Genomic DNA, 21,468 nt, shown 5'->3' on the forward strand with positions numbered 1-21,468 from the left:
GGCAACTAAAGTATATTCCACAGTCTGCAAAACTCCAGTACGTTTCATAGGCCTTAAAACCTTCCTGTTTCTTCCTCATTTACAGAATCTGTTTTCAAAGGAGATGTGGTGTGAATAGACTAACCTATTCTACTTTTAAGATGAAATTTAACTCCAGTTTCCCCTCTAATGTAACTTGAGAGCAACTGAAGAACAAGCAACACTGAAAGACAACTATTTTACAAGAAAATAAAAAGCTTCTCTCATTTTCTACTTCTGCCCAAATTGATTCACAAGGCCGATTTTCAGCAAGTAGCAACCCTTTAACACATGCACTGAATACCCTTAACTAAGTGGGTCACAATATTGTGTGCAAGGTATCATAATTAGTTGCTGCTTACTGAAAACAGTAGCTCTGCAGGTCAGCCTCTTTACACTGTACTGAAAGTTCACCAGTTCAGGACAGCACTCTAAACTGCCACTGACAAATATTTACTTAACTTCACTAAACAGAGAAGATCCAGAGTTAAGAACTATGAAAGGGCTTAAAGTAAAACCCAGCAAGCTACACAGAGCTTTCTTTACAGTAGATCCATTTCCAAAAATACTACCCTTATTTGACAAGCGAGCGATGTAAAAAATACTACATAGCTGAATGTCAGCAGTTTTAAAACCATGCTCTACTATTGAGACGATGCAGTGTCAGATCTCCCAGTGGTTCAAATTACATTCAGATCATGCTCAGGCAAAGAATCGCCTATTTGTAAAATTAACCAAATAGCTTAATAGTCAGCAATACGATACAGAATTTACACCTGATTTTATTATTTCCGATTCCAAGATGCAGAAAATGCTTAACCCAGCATAAAAGCTGAAGAGATTTGGCCAGATACTACCTTTCTCAACTTTCTATTGGCAAACTCAGTGCTAACTCCTCAAAGTCTTTGGAATCAAACTTCAACTGGTAGGAGGGGTTTTTTCTACTTCCAACACACGCATGAAAACATCACAACAGTCAAACACTGGCATAATCTCTCCAGCAATGTAGTGGAGTCTTCTACACTGGACACGTTTAAGGCTCAGCTTGACAGGGTTTGGAGCCATCTAATTTAAACTACAGATCCCCTAAAAAGTTTGGACCAGATGATCCTTGAGGTCCCTTCTAGCCTGGCATTCTATGAGTCTATGATTTCTCTTGGCTACTGTCACTTTCAAAGATACTCTACACCCATGTCATACCTAACGTGTGTTATTATCAGTTAAATAAGGTAGTTTCTCAAATAATTTTGTGAAATTATACCAAAAACAGCCAATTAAATTATGACAAAAAAACCCAAATTGTTGCTCTGAGGTGTATCCTATATTCACAGTTCTTCCACAGTTACTAAAAGCAAGAAAAAGGTTAAAGCCATCTAGATGACAGAGACAGAGGCGACTTATGAGAACTGATCCAGCAGCCTGATCCAGTGGGAGGTGTCCCTGCCCACAGCAGGGGGTAGGAACTGGAGGATTGTGGAGGTGCCTTCGAACCCAACCCATTCTCTGGGAACGGGGAGAAGGAGCGCTGCAGCAGGGGCAGAGCAGTGCCCATCCCAGCGCTGACAAAAAGTCTCTAATTCTCCCTTAGATGTTTGAAACTGGTGGGTGTTATGAGCTGAATTATTAACAAACATCATTCTCTGGAATCTTGAAACTACCCTTTAAAGTGAGCAACAGCTCTTCAAACTCTACAACCAGCCCTCCGATGATGAGCTATGAAGGAAAGAGCTTCTCACAGACTTGCAGGGTACATCAACTTCTCCTCTAGAATGGATCCAAAGTACTCTTCATGTTCTCTTATGGCTGTCTCATCTGGGAACGTGTAGGTTTTCCCCCTAGTTACCACCCTGGTGAACTGCTTGGCCTCAGATGTTCTGCTGCTTGTTTTTCTCATGCCTTTCAGCACATGTATGAGCAGACTAGGACCACATTCATTTAGTGACCTGACAAAAATTTGGACTTCTACACCAACCCCATCAGTGTGGCAACTTTTTTCCCTCTTTTGTCAAGAGTGACCCACCATCACTGCCAACAAGCCCCTGGAGGTCGACCTTCCATCACTGCCAACAAGCCCATGGAGGTCAATCCACCACTAAGTGGCAAGGAGCCCATGGAGGTACATCCACCAGCAGAGAAGGAAAAGTCCATAGAGTGGGATTCAGTTCCCGCAGGCCTCATGGGGCACCATACCACCATGCCCAGGGTGCCTCCAGGCCCACACCACCACAGGACCACCAGGGCTGTCATTGACACCCTCCCAGACATCTCCCAACAAGTGATGTCAGACCTCCAGCCTATGGCAGCCCCAACTGCAGCATCCTCACCATCACCAAAAAGGATCATCAGGACCATCACCCAGCTGGTGAGCTGCAGATGACCCCAAAATTCAAGAAAGGAGCCATGTCCTCTCACCTCTGTGCCTATCAAGAAACTATCATTGTTAATTGGAACAGCCAAGTCTCATTTTGTAAATATTATCATCATTGTTATTATGTAACAGGAGTAGGAGTATACCAACAGGAGTAGAATGAGCCCGTGGAGGTCCACCTGCCACATAGTGGTAACGAGCCAATGGAAGTGGCTCCACCAGCAGAGGAGGAGCCCATGCAGGTGTATCCAGGCCCTGCAAGCCTGATGGAGCACTGCACCACAATGCCCAGACTGCCTCCAGGCCCACACAACCACAGGACCACTGGGGGCTCTCATTGACACCTCCCCAGCCAGCTTCCAACAAGCGGTGCTAGCCCTGCGGCCCATGCAAACTCTAAGTGCAGCATCCTCACCAACACCCAACAGGGTTATCAGGACCATCATCCAGTCAGTGAGCTACAGACGAGCCCAGCGTTCCTGACCCCAACCTTCAGGAAAGGGGGCCATCTTCTCTGCCCCCAGAGGAGCAGCTGCCTATTGTTTAGCTGCTGGCTAAGGGCTCAACTAAGATAGAGCCTCAGCCTCTGCTGATCAGGGTTCTATGACTGTCTTGAAAAGTAGGTAATGGACCATCCATGTCACATTTGCAGCATGGTAAGGATTTTTGTGCTCACTGTAGCCAACCTCCAGAGGTTCCTTCCACAAAGGACACTAGGGCAGAAATGGAGAGAGATTTGGGGAAATAAGCACAGAATTACAACCAAAGCAATTGCCTTTAATGGCCAGCGTTTCGAGGGGAGCATTTTCATCAGAGGCCCCAAAGAGGGGTTTCAACTTCACAAATAATTAACACTCATACTCAGAAGTCACAAGCTTTCCTCTGCTGCTCTCACAACCCACCAAAATATATCTTGGCATATATCTATGTACAGTCAAGACATTCTAAGGAAACAATGCTGACCAGTTTTCTTCTTCAAATATTTCTCCTCAGGCACTGGCAGTTTCCTGAAATGCTGCAGGAGCCAGAGATCTGTAAAGCCTTTCCAGCCAAAGGGAGTGGGGACCCATAGGGAACAGAAGTACTAACAGCAGAAGGGACAGCAGAGTATTTGGCTGGGAATGGTCAATGTCCGAGAGAAATGTTTCTGCCATCCAAATTTAAACCTTTCAAAGCTGCAGGAAAAGATACGTCACATCCACATCTGCAAACCTCTGTAACAATCCAAGCTCTCCTCTTTTCCTGTATGTTTAGAAGTCCTATCAATCTCAGATTACACCATCATTCCCACCGTATCAAATGCAGTACCTCCCACAGGGAAGCCTGTTTGGAATCCCACCTACTTCGTGGTGTCCAACCGCAACCGAATGCACTGTTCAAATAACAATATTTGGTTCTGCTTACTGAAAAAACCATTTTTTTTAACTTTCTAGGGAAACTACAGCATCCACAAAGCTTCAAATAGTGCTGAGATTGTATTTTGAATGGAACAAAGCAAAATCAGAGGGAAGTTCAACAAAACCGAAGACGGAAGAAGAGACCCATTCCGTAATTACTGACCTTGAAACAGCTGATCTCATTATAGCTAGGGAGAAGTTAATGGAAAATGGATTTCAGCATGTAACCCCCATTGGCTTCATTTAGTGCAAATTCATCCAAGAACTTCTTGTCCAGATGCTGCAAGAGTGAGAAGAAAAAGACAGTCACTTTATTGCCCTAGCAGATACTACTGCTGCTGGCTCATGTACACAAGTTTTTGAGGCAACAGCCAGAGCGCTGCAGGAACATTTCACCTTCAGTGACAGCCCCTTGCTGCCACTGCTGTGCAATTCCACGCTGTGGGATGGCCAAGCACCAACAATCCTCCCCAACCAGCCTTTGCTCTGCATCCATGCCATGGCCCAGCACTGTCTCCCCAACCACTGCCCATGCTGGACACCTGGATGTCCTAGAGCCTCTCCAATGCCACAGAGAGGGATCACATTAGTGATCGCCTCGAGAGGGCTGCTGAGCTGACAGGCTGGGAAGGCCACCTCACATCCTTGGCAGGTGAGAATTTCTCTCTTTTCAGCCCATAATGCTGGACAACACGTCCAGATGCCAACACATTCATTAAATTTACAACTGAGCGATTCTTTTGTAGTCTTTTACCTTTCCTATTTCTTTTACAGAAGTTTCCAAGCAAGAGATCATAATCCCAACCAGTGTTCCACTTCTTACCACATACAATTCAGTTTATCTAAAATTTAGGACAAGGGCTTCAGAAAAAATCTACTCCAAACACAAAGTGAGATTGCCATCCAAAAGAAATTAAGTTACAAACCTCAAATCCATGCCAGGACTTCAACAGAAATCCCCAGATGTTTATTTTTTTTAATTCACATGCTTATCTCTGTAAATTTTGTTCTTTAGGAAGCTAGGCTGTGCCTAACAACACAGAGCTACCAGCTATCCCAGGCACTGTTCAACTCTGATATCACTTCCAGACAAACTCTCACACTGCCCAGTAAGGCTGGTCCATCTCACAAAGTCTCACTGCACATGAGCCAAGCTGAGAATTTTGGGTTACTGTTAGGAAATGTAAAATGACTGATAAATTCTAATGGCTATGGAAATGATATAACAGCCAGTGGTTCTTAAGTAAAACGTTACCTCTGACTAGAGGAACTGTAGGGTTGTTTTCTCTTTACAGTATTTCGGCTAAGCACACAGAAAGAAAATTCCATTAAGAAAATCCTGACTGAGGCTTTTCCAAGAGCTTCCTTTTCATAGCAGTTCTTGCCTTCCTTTCTTTCTCATAAGCAGACGCAGTGTGAGCTGTGAAAAAAACATAGATGTCAGTCAGTTAGTTTTCTAGAACAGGCTGATGCTGTCAGTCCAATATTTTTATTGCCTGAAGGGGAAGAAAATTCCAAGCAGGAAAAAAATCAATCTAATAATCTATTCAGAGAAGCAGTAAGCCACAATTACCCCAATGGAAAATCCATAGCAATGAGAGTGAGGCCAGATTGCCCTTTCCTCAATGAGCCAAGCATGAGCTATCAACACTCCCAGGCACCATTTGGAGATACCTCATCACTGCAGGAGGTAAAGGCAAATACTCCACACCTTTTTCTTTTTAGGAATGATACTCAACAGTAAGTTATAGGCCAAAATTAATCAGAAATCCTTCATTTGCCAGAGCTGGATTGTCCCTTGTAGGTTATTCTGTGTCCCCTACAGTAAACTTTTTTCTAAACAGCATTTCTGTGGGAGCTGAGGAACAATACATAACTATACACTATATTATTATCATTTGAGCCCTTGGGTGTTGCGTTAGTGATGAGATTTTGTTTAAGCACTACTCTTTTACAGTTCTTCCAGAAAGGATCTCTTCCTCCGATTTCCTCAGAGGATGTCAGTTATTAAGAGCAAAGTCTCTGGCAAAGGCTGTTGATTTAAATAACCAGAAATGAGCTATCACAAAGGCTGGAGAGAGAGCCCAGTCTGAGCGCAGGAAGACATACTTTTATATTTTCCTCTCACACCCAGTTGGCTTGTGCTCTTGGATGAGTATCAGAGCTGTCCTTCCAGGGTATCCTAACATTTAGCAGCAAAATGGTACAAACAGAAGCCTTAACTTGATTTTCCTCATTTTCAACCTTCAGCAACCAACCTGCCACTGAAACCATGGACTCAGAATTGTTAAGGTTGGAAAAGACCATCATTCTAACATCATCCTGTCCAACCATCAACACACCACCACTGTGCCTACTAAACCATGTCCTGAAGCACCACATCTACACATTTCTTGACCACTTCTAGGGAAAAACAATCCACCGCTTACCTGAGCAGCCTGTTCCAATGCTTCGCCGCTCCTTCAGTAAAGAAATTTTCCCCTAATATGCAATCTAAACCACCCCTGGCACAACTTGAGGCCATTCTCTCTCATACTATCACTTGCTTCTTGGGAGAAAAGACCAACACCCACATCACTACAACCTCCTTGCAGGGAGCTGTAGAGAGCGATAAGGTCTCCCCCTCAGCCTCCTCTTCTCAAGGCTAAACAAGCCCAGTTCCTTCAGCTGCTACTTGTAAGACTTGTTCTCCAGACCCTTTGCGAGCCTTGTCACCTTCCACAAAATCCCGGGCTTGGCTTCCATCGGGAAGGACGTGGCCGCGAATGAGCTGTCCCTGTGCTCCAGGGGGATTGCAGGAGGAGTTTTTTTTCCATTGCAGACGAGGAGCAGAGGACGGAGGCGCCGCTCATGTCCCTGCCCCGCGGGGAGCTGCCATGTACAGCCGCCATGCCCGGGGGCTCCCAGAGGAATCTCTGCGGAGGAGCGGAGCACCGGGTCCGCGGAGAGGGCAATAGAGAGAAGGGGAGAGAGAAAGACGGGAAGAGAGAAGGACGGGAAGAAGGGAAGAAGACGTGAGGAAGGAAAGAGGGTGGGCGGGAAGAAAGGAGGAGCGGGAATGCCGGGGAGCGGGAAAGCGGAAGGAGCAGGCGAGAAGGAGGACCGTGAATGCGAGGAGCAAGACGGAGCAGCACGAAAGAAGGGGGAGCAAGAATGGTGGCAGCTGGAATGGGGGTGATGGGGAAACAGAGAAGAGAAGGAATAGGGCGGAGCAAAAATAAGAGGAGCAGGAAAGAGGGAGGAGCAAGAATAGCGGGGAGCAGGAATGGAGGGGAGGAGCAGGAATGGAGAAGAGCAGGCAAGAAGGAGGAGCAGGAATGGGGAGGAGCGAGAATATGGACGGACAGAAATGGGCGGAGCGGGAACGGGGAGGGAGCGGGAACGGGGAGGGAGCGGGAACGGGGAGGGAGCGGGAACGGGGCGGAGCGGGAACGGGGCGGAGCGGGAAGAGGGCGGAGCGGGAAGAGGGCTGAAGCAGGAGGACGGCGGCTTTTCCGCGTCCCAGGGCGCTGCGGCAGCGCAGAGCAGGTTTCCTGCGGGCTCCATGGAGAAGCGGGGTGTGGTGCTGCACATCGTGGTGGTGGGCTTCCACCACAAGAAGGGCTGCCAGGTGAGCAGCCTGCGCTACCCCTGCTGCGGGGCCGTGACTCAGCCGCTCCGGGCGCGGCGATCGCCTGGCGGCCACCGGGGCTTGGGGACAGGGCCGGGAACAGCGGGGACAGGGCTGGGGACACCGAGCTGCCCCCCCGCCATCGCGTCCGTGCGCTCGGGGGCCGCTGCGAGTGAATCAGAATGTTGGTTTGGTTTTTTTCTAGATTGATAATCCTCGAGAGTTATAGAATGGTTTGGGTTGGAAGCGACCTTAAAGATCATCCAGTTCCAACTCCCTGGCATGGGCAGTGACACCTCCCACTGGATCAGGCCACCCAAGGCCCCATCCAACCTGGCCTTGAACACCTCCAGGGATGGGGTAGCCATAGCTTCCCTGGGCAACCTGTGCCAGGGCCTCACCACCCTCAATGTGAAGAGATTCCTCCTTACATCTAGTCTAAATCTGCCCCTCTCCAATTTACACCCATTGCCTCTCGCACTGTCACTTCCCTTGTAAAGGAAAGCTCTTGTAAAAAGTCCCTCCCCAGCTTTCTTGTAGCCCCTTGAGGTACTGGAAGGTCACTATAAGTTCTCCTCATCTTCTCATGAGATGAGATGCCTTCTCATCTCGAGGCTGAACAACCCCAACTCTCTCAGCCTATTGAAGCACTTTTTGTAATGAAGAACACAGTGATTTCTTTTCTCCTCTAAATCACAACACAGTACTCTGCAAACATAGAGCTCTTGATGGAATTCAAACTAAATCAGTAACCAACTGCCTGATCTTTGAGTGAGATAGTTTAGGTGGACACTCTCATATGTTTATGAAATCCGTCTTTTATCAATGTCCTTTTTTAATCTCTCTTCTGACTCTGTGCTTATAATTTAGAAGACAATATCAATGCTCTTTTTGAAAGGAAAACTACCATGTTAGTTCCCAAATGTGGGAACTGAAGTACATTTTTCCTTGGTTGCACTTGTATTTTCTTTCTAATGAACATCTGGTAAATTTGTCCTTGCTAGGAATCATAGAATCATAGAATGGTTTGAGTTGGAAGGGACCTTAAAGACCATCCAGTTCCAAACCTCTGCCATGGGCAGGGACACCTCCCACTAGATCAGGAAAACCCTTTAAAGACAAGGCACCAAAAGAGATTGCCTGGACTTTATTTTCATTCCAAAAATGAGATAGGACTGTGTATCAGTAGGTGCTCTGCTTTCTAACTGTTAGATTTGATACAAACTGCACATATGAGGTTAGTTAACACAGCAGGATTACAGAGAAATAAAAATGTCAGTTCCTGAAATTCAGTTGTACTCCAGTTTAGGGAGGTTTTTTTAAATTATATTTGATTTGAAATTGATAATCCACAAGAGTTGAAGCATATCATGTAGTGAAGAGCACAGTGATGTATTTCTCCTCTCATCGCAACACAACTATTTATATTGATTATAGTTGTGAATTGCATCAAGAGCTCTCTACTTGCATAACAAGGCAGTCTGAACAGGTAGGAAGCATTGCCATCAAAGCCTCTTGACAGGCATAATCAATATTTCCAGCTGTAATGAAGATCCTTGACAGGTGGAAGAGTAAGAAATGAGTGACCACCCTACTTCATATTTTATGTAGTTCATTCTGAAGTCTCTGAGGAGTTCAGCTTTCCATTTGAATTTCATTCTGTTGGGGAGTCTTTTTTAATTCACTTGAGAAGACAAAAAACTGTAAAATCTGTTCCAGCGAACAGCTCTGAAGGCTTGCATGTATTTCTTCGTTTCCGTTGACTATTGAGCTTTATCAAGACTTTGTCTCTCCTGTTTGCAAACATTTTCTGTAATGCATATGTGTATTAATGGCAAACAGGGAAATCAAAGTGTGTGTTTATGCATGCACATGCATAAATATATGTATTTACATAAAAATTGCTTCTATTTAAATAAAGAATGAGCTCCTCTCTTTTTGTTCTGTAAAGAGGGAAAAAAAGAGCTGGGAGACAGGTCTCTTGTGTAGTCCCATCTCATCCCTCTGTTGTGGTTGGCTTTGTATTTAAAGTGAAAGATGAGAAAAAAAAGTAACTTTTTTTAAGTGGCCTTAACTAACAATTGTAGAATGGTTTGTGTTGGAAGGGACCTTAAAGATCATTTAGTTCCAACCCCTCTGCCATGGGCAGGGACACCTCTCACTGGATCAGGCTGCTCAAGGCCCCATCCAACCTGTCCTTGAACAGTTCTAGGGAGGCGGCATCCACAACTTCCCTGGGTAACTTTTCCCAGTGCCTCTCCACCCTCATCATGAAGAATTTCTTCCTAAAAATCTTCGTCTTCCCAATTTAAAGCTATTTCCCCTCATCCTGTTGCTCCATGCCCTCGGAAAAAGAGCGTGGCAGGTTTAGTGCATTCAGGGGGAGAGCAAAGAGAAAACTGGATTAATTCTGAGTGTGCCTGTGTTCCCACTAGGCAGTGTGCCATGTTGGACTCTTCCCAGTACAACTAGAACAGCCTGGTGGCCTCAAGTTAAGTCCACCCATGTTTTCAGTTTGATTTGCATTGTCTCTTCTGTTCTCCCATCAATGCTGACTGTTTCACGTGGCTGTGAGGTAGAATAATTCTATGTCATGTATATCATAAAAGTCATAGAGTGCTTTGAGTTGGAAGAGACCTTAAAGATCATCCAGTTCCAATCCCCCTACCGTGGGCAAGGACACTTCCCACTGGATCAGGTTGTTCAAAGTGTCATCTAACCTGGCCTTAAGCGCTTCCAGAGATGGGGCATCCGCTGCAGAAATTGAGTCAGAATACCTCTGAGCCACAACTGTCATAGGTATTTTGTGCTCATAATTCTTTATTTTTCTTTTTTTAACCCTTGGACGGGGTCATGCTGTTGCCCGGCTGGGCTGCGCGCATAGTTGGTTTGTTGTGACAGAGCTGGTGCGTACAGTGTTAGACTTGGTCTTTTTCCATACTGCGTTCTTAGTCTTTAGAAAAATTGCCAAACCAATAATGAATGTGATGGCCATTGTTATCCAAGAATTGGTCTGATGTGAGCACATTCCTTTCAAGGTAGCAGAGAGTTAAATTAATATTTGTTAATGCTTCAGGAAACGAAACAAGCACAGCCTGGTAACATGTAAAACTACTTCTCATACCAACAGAGGCTGAAGGAGAAGTGCAGCAACTCATTGCAAGTGTCCTTCAGTCTCTCTTTCTGCATGGTTTTGTAATGTGTCCTTTCTCCTCAGAGTGTCTAGGGACTGCTTCTATTTGGTTGTTCGCAGGACCAGTTCCTGTGAAGTAATTAGATTGTCTACTTGTAAGGTTTGCAATATTTACCAGTCACTTTCCTGTCACTTAGGAGGTGAGCGTTGTTTTTGCCCTCACTTTGTTGTTGGGCTCTTGGAAAGACACACGGGTTGTACACAAAAGCGGAGGTGTTTTTTGTTGCTTCTGTTTTTCTTTTGGGGCCTGTATATTTTTCATTGTAAGATCATGCAGTGTTTCCTTGTAAGATCATGCAAAGCAGGGCAGGGAGGGAAATGTCCCAAGCAATAAATTAGAAGTGTTGAATTTTATCTTGCTGCTAGTAAAATGTTTGTAGAATTACGATTTCAGGTGTTGTCAAAAATTGAGTCAGAATACCTCTGAGCAAAAGTTGTCTTTAAGTATCCCAGTAAATGAACTGGAGAAGTTGGAGAGCCAAGATGGTTGGGGAAGGAGACAGGGTAGCTGTGTCACAGGGAGAACTGCGGGAGTAGAATGACAATAGTAGAACCACAGCCAGCCAGGCTTCCTAAGGGAAATCTAGCCAGAAATCTAGTTTTAAATATATTCTACTTCTGACTTAGCAGATTTGTTACTGAACTATAAAAATAGTTTCCTAAAAGGACTGGAGGCAGGGAGCTCTGCAGCCATAGCTTAATGAGTCTGACAGCAGTCGTATGCAAAGCTCTAGAGAAATTTGTGAAGGAAAGAATTAATTAACAACATGAAACTAAGTAGACTGAGTCCTATGGGCATTCACTAAAGATGGAACATGCCTGACGGAGGTGCATCTTTTGTAAGAATAAATGATTGATTTACTTTCTCTGTAGACGAAACAAGCGTAGCTTAAATCTGTGTGGGACATCATAACAGATCACACAGCACTACCGAAAAAAATGGGTTTTATTTTTTAAGGCATAGGTGCTGGAGAATTAGTACAAGAGCTGGTACTTGGGTAAAGAACAGTATGAAGGAGAATCAGCAGCAACAGATTTGTGTCAGAAGAGGAACTGCTGTTCTGAAAGGTGCTTGCACTGAATTTAGGCCCACGGAAGTATCACTGGCATAGTTTACACAGCAGTATCTGACTGTGATGAGCAAACTTGAGGAATAAGTATTACAACGGAATACTGGAAAGCTATGCAAGAGCAGGGATGATAGAAGTGAGGTGCATTACAGAGTCATGCGGTAGGAATAAATAATAACTGTATAGGCTTGGGAATTAGCATGAGGAGACCTCTGGAGAAGAAAAGAGACTCCATGTGATCAAGGATAAGTCACAAAAGTGGTGTGATTTTGGGATGAGAGTGGCAACAAATGTAGTCCTATTGAGTAAGAATATGTTTATTGATATATAGAAACTCTGGTTTGCCTTTCAGAAAAATAGATTCAGATTCTTGCTGTCACTTCCAGGAATGGGTGAGATAATCCTTGGACAGTCTGTTTTCAAGGAGGATGTAGAAAAGCTCGGCTAGGTAGGCCAGAAAAATGTATTTTCAGACTGTATTCATATGAAGACTACAGGCAACCTCTGTGAATATGGGAACGTTCTCACCCTTTCTTCTCTTGCCTCCTCACCGCTAGAAAGAGAGGTGGGTGTGTGGTAAACTGAAATGGGGAACTGAGGCAACCAAAAAGTAAGCCTTGATTTTGTGGGTTAGTTTTAAGGTGGTAGATTCATGGGTTGTTTTTGCCAAATGGACATCTGCAGAAAATAGCTATACCAGCGCAAGGAGAAGACTGGCAAGGGGGTAGAAAATTGTCTCTTGAAAGAGGCAGTCTGCGACTTCTTGCTTGCCATGTTTACGCATGGTGTTTGGAGTATTCATTGAACTACTGCATTAAGCACGATTGTATTACAGGAGACACTCAGAAAGTGAAAAGTAAGGAGGAAAAACCAGCCGTTTAATCTAAAAGACAGTGCTGGCACAAGAGCGAGTAGATGTGAAACAGCGGCGAATATGCTGCAGATTGTACATAAGAAACTACTAATTACAGAAAAGCAAAGTTCCAAAGCAGTTTTCAAATGGCAGTAATTCTGAGGTAATTTGGGGACCTTAAAGCCAACAGATAGACTGCTGGACAGCCTGTCATCAGAGATTTACCTGCCTTGCCCGAGAAGGCTCATATTGGATTCTGTGTTTCCATCTTTGTTTTCTCGAATAGTTTTACTATGAAATGCAGGTCGAGTCAGATGTTTTGTTGAATTTCTTGATGCTACATGTTTTCATTAGCTGACTTTCCCTCTGAAGGTGTCGTATGGGAGAAAGGGGTTAGAAATAAGCATGTGGTGTAAAGCTGATGCGTGCAGAGCTGTGTAACTAGAAACTCACCTCTGACCTTGTGGGTTCTCTGTTTGGGATTGTTGTTGGTAATGGATATAATTGGATTCTTACACCTTCTTAGACAAGTGTTCTGGTCAGATTCTGATGTCTGAAGTGTACATCTCTTCCTGTTGATTAACTTGCAGTATAAGAAACATTTAACGTAGAAAGACTTTTATGTGCAGTTTGGAAATGTGTAGGAACATCTTTTTCCTGCATAGACTTGAAAAACAATCCATAGGCATTTGTTTACGAAAGAGAAGGAGAGTTGGAGAACTGGTCCAGTTCTGTGTGCCTGTTGACTGATAGCACGAGGACAATGTTTGTTCCACGTGCTCCTCCCAAGGGCCAACTGTTGGACCATGGGTCTTTTTGCTGGGTGGAACAGGATTATGTAAGAGCCTAAATGAAGGTTTCCTGTAGATACCTTGCTTTGTCTGAGGATACTGTTACTTGGACAATTGTTGAAAGCTGGAGTTGTTATTTTTTATTAGGAAGGCTTTGTGTTGTGTGAAAGCAGCTCCTTGCATTTTCCAATGAGAAATCCCAATCGCATTGGAAGGAGCTTTCTCTAGCAAGTATGGAGTAGGCTTTTGGAGAAGCTGTAGCCTTTTGTTTGTTTAGACAAGCAGATTGCCAGCCTGCTTCATTGGGTCTCTTGGCCACTGACTTGGACTGTGTTACCCATGAGTGCTGGTTGCTGTGTCTCTTTGCCAAGGAGAAGAGGCAGTTAGGGCAGAGTGCTTGGAGAACAGGAGGAGAAGCTTAGCTGGAAACTAGGTTTACCTAGTATTTTACATGCTCTCAACAGGTCCATTAAAGAAGGGAACAGTTGGCATGGTGAATGGGGTTTTTGGCTTTGTATGTACTGGATGAAGCATGGCAGGAACCCTTCTCAATGTGTAATTAAATACAGAGTGTCCCAAAATAGGCAGAACTCCTGGGCTGTATTCATGGCAGCATGATTTTCATTCCTCCGAAATGAAACAATAAACATTTCATTAGTATTCAAAAAAAATTGCTGTTTTGATACCTATCTGAAACTGATAAGAAGAGTAGCCTAAGGACATGGGAACAGACAACACAGCCCTTCATCATATGTAGTTGCTCAAACTCCTGTCCGTTAATGCAAAATACACAGTTTCGAGGAGGTCGGAGTTTGTATGCACTTCTTGCGCTCTACAGGACTTATGTCAGGAACACATTTGGGCATAAATTGATAAAAAGGGAAGCTTGCCCCAGAAATGTGTGATCTGTTTTGGAGTATCTGGAGCTGGTCAATTCATTTTGGTTACTGCAGCAGGTTTACTGCTCCTTCTCCCAGGTTCTTGGTATGTTCCGTTGATCTCCTGCTTCAGTATAGCATGCCAAGACTTAGGTTTCAGGGCTCTTTGTGCCTTCCATCTGTAGCAGCTGATAACAAATTCCTCAGTAGTTTTTAGGAGGTGTGGTAGTTAGTGGTTGGTGATTTCAGAATGAATAAAGGGAAGAGTTTGGGTTTTTTTTCAGAACCATGAAATGCTTCCTCTCATTACAAGTAAGCAATAACACACTTAATTTGCCTTACAGTGTTTTAATTTTTGAAGGCATTAAATGGTATGGGAAGTCCTTATTGATCTTATGATGGAGGTCTTTCGCAAAAAGGTAATTTGAACAGAGCTTGACTATAGAGGATGCCAGTTGTGTGTTCAAAAATACACAAAGACACCTTTGATTTATGGTGCAGGTGGCAGACTGAGAGTCATGAAATGTAGTTCTCCACTAGTGATCCTCATTTCGGCTGTCTCCAAGCTTTGTTTATATAGGGAGCCAGAGAGATAATAGTCTCCGAGGGTATAAAGAGGCTTAAAGTATCCCTGAATAGTCTAAAAATCACTTATTTTGAAGGCAAAATTAAAACAAGGATTGATTTATGCTGGAAAAACTTGAAGGCAAGAGAGCTACACAGAAGTCCCTGTGAAAGGCCCTGTGGCTGGTTGCTGAGGAATTTGATGGTCCCTTTACTACTGTGCTGCCTGGTCTGGCACAAGAATGCCCATCTCTTCTTGATGTTACGAGGCTTTGAGGCCCTGTGGCACCACCAGTCAAGCCATACATAATCTTATTTCACCTGGGGTAAGGTCCAGCTTTTCTGGTCTCAGTATGCTGAGCTGCTCTGCAGATCTCCTCTGGTCCTGTGCGGTGGGTGGCCATCGTCTCATTTACAATCTCAAGGCTTGACTGTCTTCAAAATCACTCTTGACTCTCTTAAACACTTACATTTGTTACTGTGTTGTGGAAAGCAGTTAAAGTGTGGGTAGTGGGGAAAGTGCTGTGTTTGTGTCCTGAGTTGCTCACATTGCTGGTCTCTTTTGTTGGCTTGTGATCCTGGTTCTCTGAAATAATGGCAACTGATTTGGACACAGTTCTCTGTACACTAGTGGAGAATGATATTTCAACCTAGTGTCACACTCATCACAGTGGATTATTATAAATACAGAAAGGCGTATTGCCATGGAATCCCAAAGTTTTTTCTGAGAACAGTTAAGCGGTGGAATAATCTCTGCAGGGAAGTGGTGGATTCCTCTACACTGGACACTTTTAAGGATCTGGGCCATCTCATTTAAACTAACCTAAAAGGTTGGCCCAGACGATTCCTTCCGGCATGGCATTCTGTGATTCTGTGTGTTTTTATGTGGCCTATGTTTGAAGATCAATCCCCTTGTCTTGCCTGACCTTGGATTTTCTTCCTGGTGTGCAAGGGAAACAAGATCAGGAGTGAAACAGCTAAGTTTTAAAGAGGAGCCCGAATACAGTCTTTGAGCAGGAAGAATGCCTGTTAAGACTTCTTCCCTTCCTGAATTGTGGAAGTGCTCCTCCTGTTATTTGAGAGCTTCAAGTACCTGAGCTCTGGAAGGTAATGCTTGTTGCAATCTGCAGAAAGGAGCCGGGAACATGGCCTGGGCAATCCACGCATGTGGCCTTTTTTTACTTATGCCTATATAGTGTAAGTCTTCAAGCAGCACTGTTGCCAAGTTAGGCTTGATTTTGTTAGGTGGTGTCTAAGGAACAAGTGAGTTCAGTCTGCTCTTTTTATCAGCTCTTGAGAACTGCCTACATTTCCAAGTCTTCTGCACCCCTGATTGTAGCATTTGTTTCCAAGAGGGAAATACTGAAGTCACTCTCTTCAGTAGGTTTCTCAGGCAACCTTTCTGAAGCCATGGCAGGGGAGTTGGAACTGGATGATCTTCAAAGTCTCTTCCAACCCAAACCATTCTATGATTCCGTGATCTTTTCTTTTATTAAAGGCAACACTTCTAGCCTGTCTCAGTCCCCGTTTGTTTGCTGTCTAAGACTCTGCTTTACTGGAACATAACTTTTTTCTCTTCTGGATGTCTGCCAGCTCAGTCCTTGCTGTGATTCTGTTAGACGTCCTTGACTCTCTTAACCATGTAAAGTGAAGTCTGTGCTTTGCTGTCTTTAAAGTCCTCTTTGTTTTAGGGGAGCACAGAGGAATTATGCCATCAATGATTAAAGATATCATTAAAGGGGCAAGAAAAACAAAGAACGACTTGAAAAGGAACTAGGCTGGAATCAAGCTGAAAGGCTGTGTTCCTGCCTGTGTTGATGATAACCTGTAGACTTGAGCACAATTCCTTTGTTTTTTGTTCCCTGCTTGTAATAATGTTACTGAAATATTTTAAAGGACTGTGATGAGCATGGAATCTCCTGATGAAGTTAATCATAGCATATATTGAGTATCAAAGATTAGCCAGTTGTCTAAAATAGGTATATTTGCTTATATTAAACAGGTTGGAACTTTAAAAGAAGCTTTTAGCTTTTACTAGAAAGGCTACTTAAATTAGCATGGGAATGCTAATCGCTTTAAATAGACAAAGCAATACTGAGTATGGTGTAATTGCTATCTCATGCTTCTATAAACAATAGCACAGATTCTGATCTTGTGTGTAGAATTAATGATGAGTTCCACTCTTTGCACACGTATGTAATTTAGTTACTTAGTATTTTGTATTAATTGTTCAAGTGAAGCTCCCAGGTGTGGTGGCTTTTTGTTTGTTTTGTTTCTTTGTTTAGGTTTTGAGGCCTTACAGAGTGTCCTGCTTTGATAATCTTGCAATTGCTTCCTTGAAGTCCTGGACAGGCAGTAAAGTATTTCTGTAAAGGATTCCATATGTTCTTCATAGTTGCCCTAAAGTATGAATTGAGAGAAGGTTCCCAAACACCTACTTGTAGTCATGTAACGCTTTGCATAGTCATCATCGTTAAATTTCAACTTATGATCTGTCTGTGTCTCTTTGTATGTGTCTCAACATCCGACCACTTATTTAAACGTTCTGTACCAGGAATCTTGACCTTTCTCTTGAATAAATAAATGGATGCTGAATCAGTAAAATATGTATTTCTGTACCTCTGCGCCTTTCATCTACCTATTTTAGAATAATTTCAAGTACTAACTTGAGCTCTCAGCACTTGTATTAAGGTGGCAATGTAGTTTACATACACATACAATAGAGGGAGGTTCAATGCTGTAAAATCACCGAACACAGGTCACTCCAGTTGGAGTAAATTGGAACTTGCAAGTCTTAACTGTGTGTTCCCTGTCCTAATATTGCCTTGTTTTATTACATGTGCCTGGTTTTAGTAATCCATCCCATAGCTTGTACGTGGTGCTGATTTATTGCACCTAGGCAGGCATGTTGTTTCTAAAAACACTCTTGGAAAGTTGTGGGTAGAAGATGTGACAGTAAGTTTCTTGCTTGTCTGAAATGCTGGGGATGGGGCATGGGGCTGCCTGCTTCACTGGGATTACCTATAGCAGGGCATGTTCTGTTCTTCGTGATGTTAGTGTGTTTTTGTAGCTTCTCAGCCTCATATTTGGTGGTGAGCTGGATTCATTGGCTCTCAGGAGTGTTGAAACTCATAAGGAGGGAATGTGTTCGCTAAGAGCTGTACAGGACTATAAGACGTCCCATGGCAAAGAACCTGGGTGCTTCTTGGCTCAAAAGACAAAGTAATCACTTGCTTGAACTGCATCAGTTCAGCAATGTGTGCTATATGCGGAACTGACAAGTAAATGTGCTTTAAAGCATGCCTACAGTCCTGGTCCTCTGTTTTTGTCAGGAAAAGGAGGATTCACTGTGTGACAACTCCCTGCCAGCCTGCATGGGGTCTTTTCCATCCGGAACCAGGGCAGGCAGCAGAGCTGGGGAAAGGATGTGTGTCTGAGTCTTGTGTGTTATGAAGTCTGGGTGCTGTCCTGGGGAAAAGAAATTGTCACCAGCCCCTGTAGCTGAGTGTCTTCATTAAGAGCCAGTGGGCACAGCGGGTTGTGCAGATGAAAAACTGCTGCTGACCCGAGTCCACACGAGTTGCTGTGTTGGGCAGATGTCAGTTAGGAGCAGGGCTGGGAGTTGCCATCTCCTTTTTTGTTATGGAAGTTGCCTTCTCTGGTGTCTTGTATCTTCTTAAGAATTTCTCCTGGGTGAATTCTGACTTACCTTCTTTAAGACCACCAAGTCTTGTCTCGGTGACACAGAGTTCCCTAGTGAGTAGTCACCTAACCTGAAAGGTCTTTATATTACTGCATAGGCATCGTTGTTATAAAGGTGGGTTCTTCAGCTTGTAGGCCCTGATCTGTTGATACTGTTATACAACAATGGGGAAATTTTGTCATTTAAACCTGATTAAATTGTGTTTTACATAACAGATTGTTCTCAGTGCTGAAGGACTAACAGTGTTCGCAGATTTTCATTTGCCTGCACGCTGCAGTTGTTATGGTGATTCAGATAAAATCATCGGTGTGCTGGCTTTCTCTGGGTTCGGCTGTACAGGGGCTAATATATCAAGAAACCATCTTTTAAAAATTCCTGCTTCGAGTGAAGAACAAATACTGACTTATTTGAAATAAGGAATCAAATTTTAGGTGCATTTTTAATCCGTTGGGGTTTTTTGGTCACTGCTGCTTAGCTTTGTACTCAGTACTCAACATCATTCTGCTTTTCTTTTCTTAAATGAGAGTGGAAGAGTCGGTACCCTCGAAATGAAATGTGTTGAAATGATTTATGAAGGGAAGAGCTTTTCTAAATAGAAGCATAATGAGTGGGTTTTGCTGATGTCCTTTTCTTCATTTGAAGCAACTATTCTACTTATTTGTGCAGTACAAACAATGGGAGAGATCATCAAAGCGATTGTTCAGAGAATTAAATGGGTTTGCTCTCTCTAAATTGGATTCAGCAACTTACTGAAAGCATCCTTGTCTTTAACATAATACTGTCATTCTAAACATTTCCGAGTTTTTTTAGAGACTTGAGATTAAATCCTTTGAACTAGTGGAAAACCTTTGGGTCCAGTTTTTTTCACTTCTAGTCTGAAGACAAATCTTCCAAAATATCCATATTCATGAGGAAAGCTTATATTGTAACTGTGCTGAGTAAGAAAGCTTAACTTGTCAGCGGAGTAGAGAAGTGGGGAGGATGGGGAGTGTATATTGACTTGCCATCACTGCTTAGTGATCACTGAGGATCTTACTGTGATTGCTAACACCTATCACAAGAGGTGTCCCTGCCCATGGCATGGGGTTGGAACTAGATGATCTTTAAAGTACCTTCCAACCCAAACTATTCTGTAACTCTGTGATCACTTTTCACAGATAAGGAAAACAACTTTACCTGAGTATAAAGTTTACCAAAAATTAATGACGGCTACCTGTCTAATGTTTGAGTGTAGTAGTTTAGGTGGACATGCGCATATCCCTCTTTTATCGATGTCCTTTTTTAATCTCTCTTCTGACTCTGTGGTTGTGATAATTTAGTAGAAGACAATATCAATGTTTTTTTTAAAAGAAAAACTATCATGTTAGTTCCTAAATGTGGGAGCTGAAGTACATTTTTCCTTGCTTGCACTCATATTTTCTTTCTAATTAATGTCTAGTAAATTTATTCTTGCTAGGAGTCATAGAATCATAGAATGGTTTGTGTTGGAAGGGACCATCCAGTTCTAACCCCCTGCCATGGGCAGGGACACCTCCCGCTAGATCAGGAAAACCCTTTAAAGACAAGGCACCAAAACAGATTGCCTGGACTTTATTTTCATTCCATAAATTAGATAAGACTGTGTATCAGTAGGTGCTCTGCTTTCTAACTGTTAGATTTGATACAGACTGCACATATGAGAAATAAAAATGTAAAAGCTGTTCCAGCGATCAGTTCAAACCTTGCCCATTTGTTTCTTTGTTCCTATTGACTACTGAGCTTTATTTAAAGACTTCATCTCTCATATTTGCAGACATTTTTTGTAATGCGTATATGTATTAATGGCAAACAGAAATTAAAGTACGTGTTTATGCATGCACATGCATAAATGTATGGATTTACATAAAAATCCATTCTATTTAAATAAAGAATGAGCTCCTCTTTCTTCAGTCTGTGAAGAGGGAGAAAAAAAGCTGGGAGACAGATCTCTTCTGTAGTCCCATCCCATCCTCCTGCTATGGTCGGTCTTGGATTTAAAGTGGAAGATTAGAAAAAAAGTGACTTGTTTTTAAGTGGCCTTAATTAAGAATCATAGAATGGTTTAGGTTGGAAGAGACCTTAAAGATCATTTAGTTCCAACCCCTCTGCCGTGGGCTGGGACACCTCCTACTGGATAAGGCTGCTCAAGGCCCCATCCAACCTGTTCTTGAACAATTCCAGGGAGGGGGCACCCAGAACTTCCCTGGGCAGCCTGTTCCAGTGCCTCACTACCCTCATCATGAAGAATTTCTTTCTAATATAGTTTTTCCCCCTTCCAATTTAAAACCATTACCTCTCATCCTATCACTCCCTGCCCTTGTAAAAAGTCCCTCCCCACCTTTCTTGTAGGCAGACTGTACTGCAGTCTTGTAAAAGGCTGTATTTTACAGTTTGCACACACACAGGCTGAGAGAAGAATTTTACTGAGGTTCAAAAGCTCACATGTGATAGAACTGAGATTCTCTCTACCACACGATTATCACTTTTGTCCATGTGGAGTGCTCAGTTTCAACATTTTTGAGAACTGAAGGGTTTGGGGATTTTTTTTTTTTAAGGCTACTCAATGTAGAATCAAGCAGAATGTCTAGAAGATGAGGAACTGTTGGGGTGAGTGTCATCTGCATTAATTCAGTCATCTCCCAGTTAGACTTAGAAGTCTGAGGTAGCACTCTTCAGAGACCATGGAAAGAAACAGCTTAGATGAATCATCCTCTGCAGGTATCTGTTTTCTCTCATTATGCAGAAGGCTTAGGAAAACTGGCTTGGAGTTCTTACTGTTTGACAGGTATTCGGTTGACAGGAATCCCAGCTGCAAGGACTACTTAAGAAAAAGTTTGACCAAACTCTGAAGTTGGAGGAGAGGTGGAACGAAGCTCTCCAGGGCATTGCATGCTGTCCTTGCTGTTGGATTGTCCTGTTTTCTTTTTCTGTCTTTATTACTTCCACCCTTTCAGCCTCCGCAGTATGAGGCGATACTTCTACAAGCAGTGATCTATTAAACTACA

At 43.3% G+C, this 21,468-nt stretch overlaps 2 protein-coding genes across 5 annotated transcripts in view; one reads left to right on the plus strand and one right to left on the minus strand.

The window, feature by feature from the left end:
• Window positions 1-4,065, minus strand: part of LOC128851158 (golgin subfamily A member 4-like) — a 94,625-nt gene extending 90,560 nt beyond the window's left edge. The window contains exon 1 of the mRNA XM_054057886.1: window positions 3,947-4,065. The gene's annotated coding sequence lies outside the window, so the exon portion shown is untranslated. The remainder of the gene's footprint in view (window positions 1-3,946) is intronic.
• Window positions 4,066-7,235: 3,170 nt separating this feature from the next.
• Window positions 7,236-21,468, plus strand: part of AVL9 (AVL9 cell migration associated) — a 45,740-nt gene continuing 31,507 nt past the window's right edge. For all 4 annotated transcript variants that reach the window (XR_008448518.1, XM_054058776.1, XM_054058774.1 and 1 more), the window contains exon 1: window positions 7,236-7,393. Coding sequence is in view for 3 of the 4 variants with exons in the window: in XM_054058776.1 (XP_053914751.1) it covers window positions 7,328-7,393 (66 nt within the window). In the remaining variant the exon portion in view is untranslated. The remainder of the gene's footprint in view (window positions 7,394-21,468) is intronic.

The sequence above is a fragment of the Cuculus canorus genome, chromosome 2, assembly GCF_017976375.1.
Source record: "Cuculus canorus isolate bCucCan1 chromosome 2, bCucCan1.pri, whole genome shotgun sequence".
NCBI lineage: Eukaryota > Metazoa > Chordata > Aves > Cuculiformes > Cuculidae > Cuculus > Cuculus canorus.